Source organism: Cebus imitator, unplaced genomic scaffold, assembly GCF_001604975.1.
Source record: "Cebus imitator isolate Cc_AM_T3 unplaced genomic scaffold, Cebus_imitator-1.0 Scaffold90, whole genome shotgun sequence".
NCBI lineage: Eukaryota > Metazoa > Chordata > Mammalia > Primates > Cebidae > Cebus > Cebus imitator.
This window is the reverse complement of record NW_016107405.1, coordinates 63,677-80,086: the sequence shown is the minus strand read 5'-3', so window position 1 is coordinate 80,086 and position 16,410 is coordinate 63,677. Positions and strand designations below refer to the sequence as shown.

Below are 16,410 nucleotides of genomic sequence, written 5' to 3'. Positions count from 1 at the left end.
CGTTTCTATAACTTCATTGACTCCTAGCCCTTCACCTAATGGGGAGTCTGTTTATTTCCATTTGTTTTCTTCAGTCCATACTCTAGTTCAGAATCTCACTTACAGTAAACGCTTTTCCCACCTGGGGAGTTTACTGACTGTCTGGCTGCTTCTAGTATTAGGAAACTGGATAACCTTTTGGCTGAAACTCTAGGCGACAGCTGTTTTTGCCTTACAAGGCTATCTTCTAGAACCTCATTTGTATTCTTCATTGCTCTTGAACCCATTTCTTTCCTATCTATTCCCTATCGTTGAAAGAGTGAATGATTTCTAGCTCATTTGTTGTGTTCTTAAGCTCCTATGTTACGCCCTGTCTGCTCCCACTTGCCCTTCCTCTCTACCTTATCCAGGTTAAGTGATCCCTTTTGCTCCCTGCGTGGTTTGAAGACATAAACTATCCATTTCATTGTAAGATTTATGAGCTTATTGCATTTGAAATTACAGCTAGTGCTCGACTTATGACCACGATTGGGACTGACAGACCGGTCGTAACACGATTTGGTCATAAGTTGAGTAGGCTATGTGTACAGTTGAAATGGTGCACGCAGAGATGGTAGTGCTGCCAGAAGCTGGTCCGCACTGTCGTACGCGAAGCTGGGCAGTGTTTGCGCTGCCAGACACGGATCAGTCGTGGCTAGCGATTGTGGTCGTAAAGTCAAATGGTCGTAAGTTGCATAGGTCGTAAGTCGATCAATACCTGTATTTTAGCTCCATATACCACTCTGAGACCTCTCTCAGGGTGTCTCCCACAAAGATACCTTTCTTTTGAAAAGCTAACCATTTTTTGGCCTTTCTTAGTAATACCTACCATGTGGTCATTTTATCTATAAATCAATAAATATTGAATTTATTACTTGAATTCAAAACTTGGCTAAAACAACAGTAGAGGGAGGCAATGTTATATAGTAGTTGTGAATACAAATTCTGACTCTGATCCTTTCTTTCTTTCTTTCTCTCTCTCTCTCTCTCTCTCTCTCTCTTTCTCTTTCTCCCTCCCTCCCTCCCTCCCTCCCTTCCTTCCTTCCCTTTTCTCTTCTCTTCTCTTCTCTTCTCTTCTCTTCTCTTCTCTTCTCTTCTCTTCTTCTCTTCTCTTCTCTTTTCTTTTTTCTTTTCTTTTCTTTTTTGAAATGGAGTATCATTCTGTTGCCCAGGCTGGAGTACAGTGGTGTGATCTCGGCTCACTGCAACCTCCGCCTCCTGGGTTCAAGCAATTCTCCTGCCTCAGCCTCCCAAGTAGCTGGGATTACAGGTGCCTGCCACCATGCCCAGCTAATTTTTATATTTTTAGTAGAGACAGTGTTTCAACATGTTCGCCAGGATGGTCTCAAACTCCTGACCTTGTGATTCGCCCACTGTGGCCTCCCAATTCAGTAAAGAAAACATGTAACTACTCTTTGGTTTCTATGAACCCTTTTATATATTTACTGGGAGGTTCAAAGCTGATTTTTTTATCCAGTAGGATTACACTAGATATGGTGTTAGGTTTTAATCTATTTCTGAAAAACTTAAGCTATTACACAGAAAATATTATAGCATATCTTTTATTATTCCTTGAGTTTTTCAGTATGTACCCTTAATATATCCTACAAACACTGAAGATTTTAAAAGCAATCCAAGCAACCACCCTTTACTGTCTACTGTGTGACAGGCACTACTATGCACTGTGTGTATATTCTCTTCTCATAACAATCCTATGAGGCAAGATAATGTAACCTAAGGAGCTTATGTGATTTGCCCAATGTCACAATATTAGAAAGTATCAGGCCAAGTGCCGTGACTCACACCTGTAATCCCAGCACTTTGGGAGGCCAAGGCAGAGGGATCATGAGGTCACGAGATTGAGACCATCTTGGCCAACGTGGTGAAACCTGGTCTCTACTAAAAATACAAAAATTAGCTGGGCGTGGTGGCGCATGCCTGTAATCTCCCCCTACCCTCGTTTCTCTTTCACATACCCCAGTGTTCTTGCTGAAAGCTCTTGAAATAATTTTTATGTCCAGAGTATTGTTCATCTTTATTATATTTTATACTTGAGTAAGGGTGATAGAGTTTAGTTGTAAGAAGCTATCAAGATGTCATAACTCAGACAGACTCAGACACTGAGGTCTTGGCTGCACAGGCTGGGGGAGAAGTGAGAGCCAAGCCTGGTGGAACTGACCTGACCATGGACCTTTTCCTGTCCAATGGAAAAGCAGCCAAGTCTTCTGTTCATAACACCTGCTAAGGATACAGCACAGCCATCACATCTTCACTCACAGAAGTGGTCCATCCCACAGCAACCATTGAGCTAGATGGGATATCAAACGGGAATTCCAAGAGGCTACAGAAGTGCTCCAGAAATGGCAGGCAATTAGGGAAAGGAAAGTTAATAAGAGATATATTTACAGGGGCAGAATTTCTGTGAACAGATGGATCATACCAGACCAGGGCAGGCTCCAAGTCCTGGGGAGGAGGCCTGGAAATAGCAGGACAGAATGTCTGGGCTGGGTTTGGCATGAGACTTAGTCACACCAGGAAGTGGTGGTTAGGCATATGGAACACAAATCAGGATAGAGATGAGAGACCCGAGATGTTTCCAACACTGTAGATCAGATAGGGTGACTGTAGGGTGCTGTGCCTCATACTTTGACTTGCCAGGGATGAGACTGAGTGGAGGAGGTCAGTGATCTAGGGTTCTAGGACATTACTTTGCCTGAGCACTTTTTCTGAAAAAAGCATGTGAAGTATTCACTTTACCATTATTCTTTAAACTAGGTAAGTATGTTTGATGCACTCTTCTGTCTATGTGAATTATTTTGCAGTAGTAAAGGAAAGTATTTGGAGTTGTAATATTAGAAGAGAATTATAGAGGCTGTTTATTGTGTTTATATTGGTGTTTCTGTTATTGGGCAGGTGTGTTAGTAAGAACATCTTGTCATATTCTGGTTCTTTTTCCCTAAACTTGTTAGAGAGGTCTTTCCTAAAGATTTATTATTAAAAACATAAAAAAAAATTGTGAGTCACACAAAATAGTCTAGAATATTAAAGGAATTCTGTGCTTAAACTCCTACCTGTTACTAGGGTAGTAGCCTTGAAAATATTTGAACAAATTCAAAAGAATAAAGTTAATATGAGTTTTTAAATTTATAATCAAAATCATCTAAGCTGTACCAGCTGTGTATCTGTTACAATTTTTTCCTCAAAATTTTAATTTTAAATCACCATTATTAAAGCATTAAAATCAGTATACAGATAAACCAAAATAAAACACCATATTCTCATTAGCCAGGTGATATTAACTATTAGCTCCTTAGTGTATATCATGCAGATATTCTGTGTAGATTTCGTTTACCCAAATGCAAATGATGTTATAGAATATACTATACAATTTTTCTCATTTTTAACTTTGTGGGCACATAGTATGCGTATATATTTATGGAGTATATGAGATATTTTGATATAAGCATGCAATGCATAAAAATCACATCATGGAAAACTGGATATCCATCTCCTCAAGCATTTATCCCTTCTGTTACAAACAATCCAGTTATACTTTTTAGTTACTTTGAAATGTACAGTTAAATTATTATTGACTGTAGTCACTCTGTTGTGCTATCAAATACTAGGTCTTACTTCTTCCTGTCTTTTTTGTATCCAGTAACCATCCCTACCTCCCTGTCACCTCCCTCTACCTTCCCAGCCCCTGGTAACCATTCCCTCCTCACTATCTCCATGAGTTCAATTGTTTTGGTTTTTAGATCCCACAAAAAAAAGTGAGGACATGTAATGTTTGTCTTTTGGTGCCTGGCTTATTTCACTTAATGTAGTGACCTCCAGTTCCATTCTTGTTGTTGCAAATGACAGAATCTCATTCTTTAATGGCTGAATAGTACTCCGTTGTATCCATGTACTGCATTTTCTTTATCCATTCTTCTGTTGATGGACACTTAGGTGGCTTCCAAGTCTTAGCTGTCATGAACAGTGCTGCACAACAAACATGGAAGTGTGGATATCTCTTTGATATACTGATTTCCTTTCTTTTTAATATATACGCAGCAGGGGGATTGCCAGATCACATGGTAGCCCTATTTTTAGTTGTTTGAGGAACCTCCAAACTATCTCCATAGTTGCTGTCCTAATTAACATTTCCATCAACAGTGTATGAGGGTTCCTTTTTCTCCACATCCTCGCTATCATGTGTTATTGCCTGTCTTTTGGATAAAAGCCATTTTAGCTGGGGTGAGATGATATCTCATTGTACTTTTGATTTGCATTTCTCTGATCATCAGTGATGTTGAGCACATTTTATATGCCTGTTCGCCATTTGTGTATCTCTTTTTGAGAAATGTCTATTCAAATATTTTGTCCATTTCTCAATTGGATTATTAGATTGTTCCCTAGAGAGTTGTTTGAGCCCTTTATATATTCTGGTTATTAGTCCCTCATCAAATGAGTAGTTTGCAAGTATTTTCTCCTATTATGTGGGTTGTCTCTTCACTTTTTTGGTTGTTTCCTTTATTGTATGGAAGCTTTTTGACTTGATGTAATCCCATTTATCCATTTTAACCTTGGTTGTCTGTGCTTTTGGGGATGCTCAAGAAATTTTTGCCCAGACCACTGTCCTGGAGAGTTTCTCCAATGTTTTCTTACAGTAGTTTCATAGTTTGAGGTCTTAGATTTAATTTTTAATCCATTTTGATTTGATTTTTGTATACAGTGAGAGATAGAAGCAAGTTTGATTCTTCCGAATATGGATATCCTGTTTTCACAGCACCGTTTATCAAAGAGACTGTCTTTTCCCCAGTGTATGTTCTTGGCACCTTTGTCAAAGGTGAATTCACTGTAGGTGTGTGGATTTGTTTCTAGGCTCCCTGTTCTGTTCCATGGGTCTATGTGTCTGTTTTCATGTCAGTACCATGCTGTTTCAGTTACTATAGCTCTGTGGTAGAATTCAAAGTAAGGTAAGTCCAGTTCTTTTTGATTGGTTCATCATTTAGTCTTTCTACTTAAGTAAAGAGTATTTTATACATCACAATTATGGTATGATACTATTCTGTGTTTTTCTGTGTGTTTACTATTACCAGTGAGTTGTGCTATTCTAGGATAAAGGTTTTTTTTGTTTTTGTGTTTTTGTTTTGTTTTGTTTTCCTTTAGCACTTTATTTTTTATTTATTTATATTTTTTAGACAGAGTCTTGCTCTGTTGCCAGGTGCCGGGCTGGAGTGCAGTGGCACGACCTCGGCTCACTGCAACCTCCACCTCCTGTGTTCAAGCAATTCTCCTGACTCAGCCTCCCAAGTAGCTGGGACTACAGGCACACACCACCATGCCCAGCTGATTTTTGTATTTTTAGTAGAGATGGGGTTTCACCATGTTGGCCAGGATAGTCTCGATCTCTTGACCTTGTGATCCGCCCGCCTCGGCCTCCCAAAGTGCTGGGATTATAGGCGTGAGCCACTGTGCCTGGCCTCCTTTAGCACTTTAAATGTGTCATGCCACTCTCTCTTCGTCTTAAGGTTTCCACTGAATAGTCTGCTGCCAGATGTATTGGAGCTCCATTGTATGTTATTTGTTTCTTTTCTCTTGCTACTTTTAGGATCCTTTCTTCATCCTTGACCTTTGGGAGTTTGATTATTAAATGCTTCTTTGGGTTAAATCTGCTTGGTGATCTGTAACCTTCTTGTACTTGAATGTTGATATCTTTCTCTAGGTTTGGTAAGTTCTCTGTTATTATCCCTTCAAAGAAACTTTTTAGCACCATCTCTTTCTCTACGTCATCTTTAAGGCCAGTAACTCTTAGATTTGCACTGTTGAGGCTATTTTCTAGATACTGTAGGAGTGTGTCATTGTTTTCTATTCTTTTTTTTTTGTCTACTCTGTGTGTTTTCAAATAGCCTATCTTCAAGCTCCCCAATTCTTTCTTCTGCTTTATCAATTCTGCTATTGAGAGATTGATGCATTCTTCAGCATGTCAATTGCATTTTTCAATTCTAGAATTTCTGCTTGATTCTTTTTAATTATTTCAATCTCTTTGTTAAATTAATCTCATAGAATTCTGAATTCCTTCTCTATTATGTCAGATTTCTCTGAGTTTCTTCAAAACAGTTATTTTGAATTCTCTGAGTTTGTGGTAAATGCTGCCAGACCTGAGACTTACCCTGCTCTCCTCTCATCCAGGGCAGATCCTGAAATGCTCTCCAAGAGCTTAGGCCTGTACTGGGGACCCAAGAGCCTGCTTGGTGCTCTACCCCACTGTGGCTGAGCTGGTACCTAAGGCACAAGACAACGTCCCCTTTACTTTTCCCTCTGCTTTTCTGAAACAGAAGGAATATATCACTGTAGTCTTCACAGCTGGGAATATGCTGGGTCACACCTGAAGCCAGGACGTCTCAGAGCCCAAGGCCGGCAGCATACTCCCTGGGTATCACTGCTGGTTATTTAGGGCCCAAGGGGTCTTTAGTTAGCAGGAGAGAATCCTGCCAGAATTGAGTCATTCCCTTCAAGGCAGTTGGTTCCCTTTTGACCTAGGATGGGTGTAAGAAATATCATCTAAGCCTAGAATAGGGACCTCATGACTCTGTTCAGTGCCCTACCCTGCTGTGGCTAAGCTGGTAACCAGGATGCAAAACAAAGTCCTCTTTACTATTCACTCTTCTCTCCTTAAGCAAAAAGAAAGGGTTACTTTTGTTGCTGCAGGCTGCACTCCCTGGGGTTGGAGGAGGGATGGTGCTGGATTTACTATTCCCTTACTCAGCCAGCAGGTGTCTCCCTAGGTCACATGCCACCCTAGTCCACTGACTCCAAGTCCAGCCTAGCACTAGGAATTGTCTAGGAATTGCTGTCCTTATCTCCTAGACTGCCTTTCAGGTTTACCTAGGACCCCAGAGCACTCAGTCCATGGTAGCAAGAAACTCAGGTTCCAACTGCTGAGATGGTGATTCCCTTCCGGCTAGGGCTAGTTTCATTGCACCCTCCTTGCATGGGCAGTGTCTGAGCCCAGAACAGCTTTATTTTCTAGTCAGTGACAGGGCAGCACTGAATTCGATGCAAAGTCCCCCAATCACTGCACTCTCCCACCAACTTGCACAGATTCTTTCTCCATGCTGCATAGTTACTGCTGGGGATGGGGGAGGGGCAGGGAATGGGAGAGGGCCTCAGAGATTCAGAACTATCTCTTCTGCCCTCCTCAATGCCTTTTTGAGGGACATGAAGTTAAAACCAGGTACTGTGTGTGCCCACCTGAGTTTTGGTTCTTGTGATGGTGCTTTTCTGTGTGCAGATAGTTGTTAAAATTTGGTGCTCTAGGGTGGGTGCAGAGAAACAAGCATCGTAGGCTTCTGTTCCACCATCTTGGTCTGCTTCATATTTATTTTTAATCTACTTATTTTCAGTTAATGATTTTCCAATCACTGCATTTTTTTATATTATGTAGAACTTAGTCAATGTACAGATTTTTAAAAAGTCAGACACATCAGCAGGTTTGTTCAAATCTAGGACCATATGTCGCATCTGGCTATCTATTTCTTAAGTGTTGTTTAATCTGGAACAGTCCCTTTTTTGGCAACACTGACTTAAAGAGATAAGACCAGGCATCTTACAGAAAACTCGTGTCTTTTGGATTCTCTGGTTTCTTCCTGTAGTGTTGCTCAACACGTCGCTCTCTCTCTTGTGTTTCCTATGATGTGGAAGTTGAATCTAGATGTGATGGACTTGGGTTCTGCACTTTTGGTAAGAATGCATTGTAGGCGATGATATGTGTCTTTGCATTGCCCTGCATTGGTGTAATGACAGCTCGATTCCCCCACATGCAGTTATATTTGTCTTCTTGCCATTAGGACATAATCTGTATGTTGGTACATTGGCATCACATGAACATCCGATTCCTCCTCTACAGTTCTGCTGGTTTTAGCACTAAGCAACAATCCTTGACTAAAATAATTATAGTAGGGATTTGAAATTATATTTTCTAAACCTGTAATTGCTTTTACATGTGTTAGCTGGCATTTTCTGTGAAAATAGAGATTTCCCTCACATGGTGGGACCCTTAAATTATAATACCCAAATATCTTTTAACTGCCAGTTTTCAAAGTAAGGAACTCTTTAACAGCTGCCTCAGAGGAGATGTTGGAAGAACTTAAGCGTTTTTCAAAACAAGCTATGGTCACTGCAAATATGATGTATTGATCATTTTCAGTATATCAGGACTGTGTTAAAGGCTTTATATGACCTAATTCTTATGACAACACAATGAGATTTTAGAGAAGATAACGGAAACAGTGTGTGGTTAAATAATTTGATTTGGTACGGTCACTCACATGGGAGGTGACAGAGCTGGGATTGCAAAATCAAATTGATCTTAGTCCAAAAATCTATGCTTAATTTTTCTATATAGTTTTTTTTGTTTTTGTTTTTGCATTTTACCTAAAAGCCAAATTCTACTTGTAATGCTGTTTGGAATGTTGCCCAGTTTATAAACACTAGTAATATAAATTATGCTTCATAATTCTTATGAGATCTCTTCCCCTTCCCTTGTTTTTTTTTTTAATATTTTTAACAGTGTGAAGAAAACACAAACCTTCAGGATACTACCCGCTACCTCAAACTTCCCTTTTCCAAGGGCATTTTCCTTGGGAATAATAATCAAGCCATGAAGGCAACAAAGGAGTCTTTTTGTATTACATCCTTTCTCTGTTCCACAAAACTCACACAAAATGGTAATGTATAATATTTTATTTGAAAGCCCTAGTACCTAATAATCATGTAAATTTTGGTAAGCTCAGTAAACACCAAAGTTATAGTTAAGAAGTTTACATTGGAAAAATTATTGATCCTTCTGTTTGTGATTTCTAATAAAATGGAAACAAATATGACGTAGCGATCTGTTGAATGCATGTCATTTAAGAAGGACTTCAAAATTATACCAGTATTGAAAAACAAGTACACAACTTTTCAAATAAACCATCAAACCCCAGCTGCTTAAAAAAAAAAAAAGGAAAATACCAACACCTTAATCTTGTGTTTTATGGCTCCATAAACAGTGCTAATTGCAGGCTTTAGAATAAAGGCTGTTTTTTGTTTAATTAGATGCATATTGCTTTTCAGTTCTAGCATTACTTTTTATGTCAGTGATTGCTTAGCAAGTTATGATTAATAAAGCAAGCTCTTCTCCTTGGCAAATTGCTATAGAAACATCTTCTGTAATGAAGGAAGTAAATTACACATTTTTGAGTTCTTTATGGTTGCCATATAAGACTTCTGGCTAGCACTCTGAATGCTACATTAATAAGTTAGATTCATTATGTTGAGAAGAATCACTTTATAATGAGATATTGTGTCTCATAAAAACCTGTGCCTAAACATGTGTGCTGTTAATAGTTCTTTCTTAGTTCCTTCTTCTGTGTCAGAGAGCAGCATTTGTAGAAGGAAACATTTCTTCTTTTAGATCTTAGTCTCAGAAAAAAAGCCAAATGTAGCATTAAAATACTGACCACTTTTTAAACACCTCTTAGTTTCAACATTCATTGCTACTGTATTTATATAGGACACCAAGTTAAGATATGTCATGTTTTACCAGGCTTTATCAGCATTAGGTAGTTAATGATTTTACTTAAATAAAGTCTCCATTGGCATAATTCAATAAATGATTATAAAGCATTTACCAAATCTCAGGTATTTTTTATGAGGCCAGTTTACCCCCATAGAAGTTATGAAGGTAATAAAATCAACCTCTTATTGACATCCTTATACAGAAATTTTTATTTATCCTATGTAGATTAGTTGTATGTGTGTAGTAGAGTTTACATTCATGTTGAACTGAATTTCCCTGATAGAATATTCGGGAGTTGTATTGCTTATCTATTGCAGCTGTAACAGTTACCACAAATTTATTGGCTTAAAACAGTACAGATTTATTATCTTGCAGTTCTGGAGGTCAGAAATCGAAAATCGGTTCCCCTGAGCTAAAATCAAGGTGTCGGCAGGGCTGCATTCCTCCTGGAATAGAAAGAATCCATTTCTTTACCCTTCCTAGCTTTAGAGGCCACCTGCATTCCTTGGATCATGGCCCCTTCTTCCATCTTCAAAGCCAGAAGCGTAGCATCTCCACATCTCTGGGACTCTGACCATCTTGCATCTTTTAAGAACCCTTTTGATTACGTTGAGCTGGATAATCCAGTGTAATCTCCCTGTTTTAAGATCTTTAATCACATCTGTACAGTCTTCTTTCTTTCTTCCGAGAATTAGTCCCTCCTAATTCTCAGAACCTGTTCCTCCATCAGGTTCCAACAGGTTCCAAGAATTAGGACATCTTTTGAGGCCATTATTCTGTCTATCACACAGGTAAACCTAACAATAGATTCTCTTCCATTAAAATGTTTGGTCCTACATAAGGAGTTTGTGCTGGTTGTAGGGTTTAGGATGTTAGACACACTTATGCAAGTAAGGCAGAGAGAAACAAATCCTGAAAATTCGAAGTTGCTGCTTTTTAAAAGTAGAGAACATTTTCAGGTAAATATGAGTAAATAGCAATTTATGAAATAATTATATTAAACATCTCACTATATGGAAAGTGGGATCAGACTTCCATGTAATGGTTGGCTCATTTTTGGAGACGGTAAGTGCTTCATTATTATTTTGACTTTGATTAGCCTTGTCAATGTGAAACAGCTCAAAATGAGCCAGGAAGTGAATGGCATGTTTCAAGATATGGGGAGGAGGAAGGAAGTTAGTGGTCTCTCTGAAATTTACATGCTAAACACATGTCCCTGTGTCGATGTAATCCAGTTCCAAATTGGAATTAAATTGCTGTGTATTTATTTTTCTTGACTTGGAAAATATACAAATCTTATTTCTACTACAATTCAGCATTTAGTAAGCGATACGGTATTTAGGAACAGTTTCCTAGAACAGATTAACATTTCAGAATTCCCAAAGTGTGTCTGTCTGCACACTCTTTGTCCAACATGGATAGTGTACCAAGGCCAGACACAGCACTATGCTGGGCATCTGTGACTGCCAGATCAAGTAGAGATTTTAAGGTTCAGAGGATTAGCAGTCATGACAACCTCCTATTTTATAGCTCTTGGTACGTTAGATGCATGATATACACCTAATAAATGCTTGTTGAATGGAAGGTGGAAATTGGTATTTTCTGTGATAGGTTATAGCTCCTAACTTGCCACTAACATCCTCAGATGGCAAAAGCAAAAACCTAGGATACAGCAATTTTGCCTAAACTCTAATTACCTTGCATACATGATTAATTGCATCCAGATGGACATAGCTACTGGGCTTTTCCACATGCTCTATCATGTACAGTCTAGAGATTCATCAGCCTTATTGCAGGGAACATGGGCAGGCTCATCTTGACTCATTGTCTGGACCCCTGTATATTTTCCAGGCCTACTTATATGGGCCCTAGTCCAGGTTCTCCACTGCTACCACTTTGCTGTCAGCATAGCCACCTCCTTCCTCCCCACACTCCTTACGTTGAGCAGGGTCCTGAGGGACCCTGCAACTGCCTCACTTTAAAGGAAGGGAAACAACACAAAAGAGGAGTGAGAGCTGAGATGGGGGTGGAGTGGGAAGTGAGGAGTGAATGGCAGGGGAAATGCACTGGGGGATTATGAAAGAGAAGATGCCCGGGAGGCGAGGCCTCCTGAAGTGAGATGCAGGAAGTAGGAAGTAGGTGGGAGGGAGGCAGCAAACTGGGGAGAACAATAGAGCCTTGCCTTTGTTGCCCTGAGTCTCACTCTGTGGAAATACCTGATATGCCAAATATAACTAATCAGTTTTTAAAAGGTTTCAATCATACCCCAGGATGTCTGAATTACATCTGAATATTAAACATTTTCAGGGTTTTTCGTTATGAAAACATCATAAATCTCTTTCCAAAGTCAGTATTTTTAAATCCCTTTATTTTTCTCATTCTAATTCCTCCTCCTCCTCCTCCTCTTACCAGTGTTTATTCAGATAAACATTCCTGTTTGGTACTGAATTCCTTACTATTAATAGTAAATCCTTTGTGAGGTTTTTCTCTTGAATCTGGCTTTGGTGGAGCTTGCTTCTCTTTCTCCTCGAGATTCTTAATGCTTTTTCTCACTTCTGTTCTCTCTATATTCTCTTTTTCTTTGTCATCTTACCTACTTCCTTGGTTTTGGTGGGTTTGGAGTTTTTGTTCCCTTATTTATCTTTCTGTTTCTCAGAAAGTCCCATTTGGATTTCTGCTAAAACAAGTGATTCGAAATTAATTTCCTGCTTCTCTGCCTGGAAATTTTGTCCTGGCTCCTCTCTCTGCTAGTCTAGTCTGGCAGTTCCACCAAGCCCTGAGGCTGGTTCTTCCAGGTCCCACTGCACTGTGTGTGCCTGGCACAAGCGAGCCTTTTCAGTTCCCACTGCCTTCATTGGCCTCCAGGTGCCAACTCTCCCTGCGTGCTTTGGAGACTAATAAACACATGGACACTATCTCCCAGAGCCTTTCTAACTTCTACCCAAGAAAGACAAAGGAAGAATGTATTCCCTCCCCAGACCAACAGGTTTTCTGAGGACGTGCTGGACTAAGGCCCACATATCTGTTTAGGAAAGGGTTAAAGAGTGGGGCTCTGCACTTACCTGGACTCTGGGATGGCAGATAGCCCATGGAGTCCAGGATCTGCTCTTCTCTAGTTGAGAGCTCCCTGAATGATCTGATAAATCACTGGGCCTGTCATCATTCTTTTAGTCTACAAGGTTTGGGTCACATTGTCAAGAAGACTTTTGTTGCCGGGTTGAGTTGGTTGCTAGGCAGAATGCTATGTGCTAGGCACCCAAACAGGAATAAAGCAGGTTCCCAGCCCTCAAGAAACTCTCATCTTTCCAGGAGGAGGCAGCAAATTAGTCAACAAATATTTGTCACCTGCCTGCTTTGTTCTTGGTTTTGGGAATACAGTAGGGCCAAGGTTGGCAAATGGAGTTTAGAGTCCAGTTGAGGCATACACAAATACACCAGCAACTGTAATGGTAAGGTACTGTGATGTAGAAGCACGCAGAAGCGACAGTTAGCTCGAGATTTCAGAAAAGGCTTCCAAGATGAAGCAACATCTGACCTGAGGACTGAAGGGTGAGTAGGAGTTTGTAAGTCAAGAGCAGTGGGGAGCAAACAGAATGCAGTGTAATAAATGCCATCCTGGAGAGGGCTAATCATGGTTTGTAGGAGCCTGCAATTTGAGTGGCCAGGAGAGGGGAGCCACATGTGTTAAGAATTTTACTTTTACCAGCAGAACACTTTCATGTGAGGACCTGTTCTCTATTAAGACAATTAATCTTCCTTTTCTGTTTTGAAAGGTGATATGCTTGATCTTTTGAAATGGAGAACCCACCCAGACAAGATCACTGGCTGTCTCTCTAAATTAAAAGAAATCGATGGCTCAGAGATAGTAAAGGTATATAGTATTTTGTTACCGTTTTTCTTGCAGAGATTCATAAAATGAAGATTGGGAGGAAGAAGGCAGATAGTATCTTATTCATTCGTTTACTACTTCTTTAACAGTTTCTGCAGGATACACTGGACACCTTATTTGGAATTTTAGATGAAAATTCCCAAAAATATGGATCTAAAGTGTTTGATTCTTTGGTAAGTTCAACTTCCCTTAATTATATTTAAATTGTTTTGTCTCTCAATCTTGGCTTTCATGAGGCTGGTTCAGAAATGTGTGCTTAATAATGTAAGAGTTTATTTTAAGAAAACCAAAAAAAGGGAAAACCTTGATTTGCATTCAGTTTTATAAAGCTGAATTTTCTCTTTTTAGGTTCACATAATAAATTTGCTGCAAGATAGCAAATTTCATCATTTTAAACCTGTAATGGACACTTACATTGAGAGTCATTTTGCTGGGGCTCTTGCATACAGGTAAGGCCCGTATCGTGTAATTAGTTTAGAAGTGGTTCCTTTCAAGCTTTTCTCAGCAGAAGTGGCAATATAGGAAAATTTTAAAGGGAGTGTAGGAAGAAATGGAGCACAACTGGAGTGTCTCTTGAGATAGTCTCTTCCCTGCTCACACACCCTTTCTAAATGGCTAGAACTTATTTCGATTAAAAAGGGAAAAAAAGAACCTCCTGAATTCTATTCCTGAGCCCGAAAGTGTAAAGTCTTTCCTTCTTGTCTCGATTTCACTGGATATTCTTTGGTCTAAAATACTTGGTTATTTCACTTTGGCTGTTAAGAGTCTCACTCCATCACTGTACTCCCTGGTGATTATAAATGTTCATAAGAAAGAAATATGAATAGAAAACAACCTTTGTCTTCACACCTGCTAAAAGTCGTTCTTCACCTGCCTTCACGTGGGAGGGAATACATGCTTCCTTTATCTTTCTTGGGCAGAAGTTAGAAAGGCTTTGGGAGATGGTGCCTACCATTCTCGCTCGGTGGAAATATCTGATATGCCAAATATAACCAATCATTTTAAAAAGGTTTCAGTCATACCCAGGATATCTGAATTATATCTGAATATTAAACATTTTCAGGGATTTTGGTTATGAAAACATCATAAATCTCTTTTTCTTTCTTTTTTTTTTTGAAATGGAGTTTTGCTCTTGTTGCCTAGGCTGGAGTGCAGTGGTGCAATCTCGGCTTACTGCAACCTCCACCTCCCTACTTCAACTGATTCTCCTGCCTCAGCTTCCCGAGTAGCCGAGATTACAGGCATGTGCCACCACGCCCAGCTAATTTTGTATTCTTAGTAGAGACAGGGTTTCTCTGTGTCAGGCTGGTCTCGAGCTCCTGACCTCAGGTGATCTGCCTGCCTCGGCCTCCCAAAGTGCTGGGATAGTGCTGGGATTACAGGCATGAGCCATTGTGCCTGGCCTAAATCTCTTTTTCAAAGAAAAAGAGAGCCTCATTTATCTGTCGGGATTTACTGAGTGCCCGCTGCTTGCCAGGCGCTCTACTTTATGCTGATGATGTAAAGACCTGGTCCCTGGCCTCAGGCAATTTAGTAATTGGGATCTGCCCTTTGATAGGAACTGCTATTTTAGCTGCACCTCCTTTTCTACCAGCTCAGGTGATGCTGAAAAGTTATGAATCATGTTCAGCTTTGGCTAGTGCCTGCCTCCTCACAGCATAGTTGATAATTGCCAGAGGCCACAGCTTCTCTCTTTTAGTCCAACAAATAACACCTCCCCGGTCTGGACCTGCTTAAATAGCCTTAGAATGTACCCCACTGTTCTGTCTCCCGGGTGCAACACCATCATTGCTGTTCTCCCTTATTTCTACCTTATACTTTAAGCACCTATGGGCATGCACATACCTGACTGTTCCCAGAGATGAGTTTAAAAAGCATGAAATCAAGTTTGTATCCTTCCCCCCACCTATGTCACATGTAAAGGTTAGTAGGTAATCAGATAAGCATTTGATCCTGTTTACTTGGGTATTCCCAGCCATGATGTGTTAAGATCTACATCTCAAATATCGAAATGAATCAAGGTATTTTTGTTAGACGAGACCCTTCATCAGTGTGATTTTTTGCTGAGAGCGAAATGCAACAGCAGGAACAGTTTTGAAACATTGGCCCACTCGGCCTAACAGCTTGGGCCCTATGTGAGGAGGTCGCTGCTTCCAAGTAAAATTGTCTTTGGAAGCTAGAAAACAAGAGTGTAATTTCTAACATTTCCAGTTGGTCAGGAAAGCAGGATCTTAAAAAGATAAGTAAGGTTTGTGGAATCCTCTCAGGCTGGGGGTGATCAGAAGCTCATTGGGATGTTATCTTACAAAATAGCACTCCCCCAGCATCCACCTGCTGGCACATCCAAGTATTCCCTGACTCAGAGAAACATTGCTGCGTAAACCATTTCCTAGAAACCAAGAACTGGCTGGGTGCAGTGGCTCATGCCTGTAATCCCAGCACTTTGGGAGGCCAAAGTGGACAGATATTTGAGGTCAGCCTGGCCAAAATGGTGAAACCCTGCCTCTACTAGAAATACAAAAAAATAATTGGGCGTGCTAGTGCACGCTTGTAATTCCAGCTACTTGGGAGGCTGAGGCAGGAGAATTGCTGGAACCCAGGAGGGTGGTGGAGGTTGCAGTGACCCGAGATTGTGCCACTGCACCCCAGTCTGGGTGACAACAGAGTAAGACTCTGTCTCAAAAAGGAAAAAAAAAAAAAAAAAAACAAGAACTGACCACAGTTCAAGGTGGTAAGACTGTCATCTTGAGAGTTGTGGGTTGTTGTTTTTACATTTTAATTTCTTTTTTCAAAAAGGAAAAAAAAAATACCTTGGCCTTTCTAGAAATTCTCCTAAGACACATATTGACATAAGCCGTGTTCTTCTCACAGGTTAGAAAATTGGCTTGATAAATCCATGAGGTGTGCATTGGAGTGGGGAGGTATTGTCTCCATCCCTCCTCCCCACCCCATTTTG

General features: G+C 40.1%; 1 protein-coding gene across 1 annotated transcript in view; it reads left to right on the top strand.

Annotated features, from left to right (window-relative positions):
- The window catches only part of DOCK4 (dedicator of cytokinesis 4), a 402,523-nt gene that overhangs the window by 325,310 nt on the left and 60,803 nt on the right, over positions 1–16,410 (top strand). The window contains exons 17-20 of the mRNA XM_017535020.2: positions 8,576–8,732; positions 13,339–13,436; positions 13,544–13,627; positions 13,803–13,903. Coding sequence (XP_017390509.1) covers positions 8,576–8,732; positions 13,339–13,436; positions 13,544–13,627; positions 13,803–13,903 — 440 coding nt within the window. The remainder of the gene's footprint in view (positions 1–8,575; positions 8,733–13,338; positions 13,437–13,543; positions 13,628–13,802; positions 13,904–16,410) is intronic.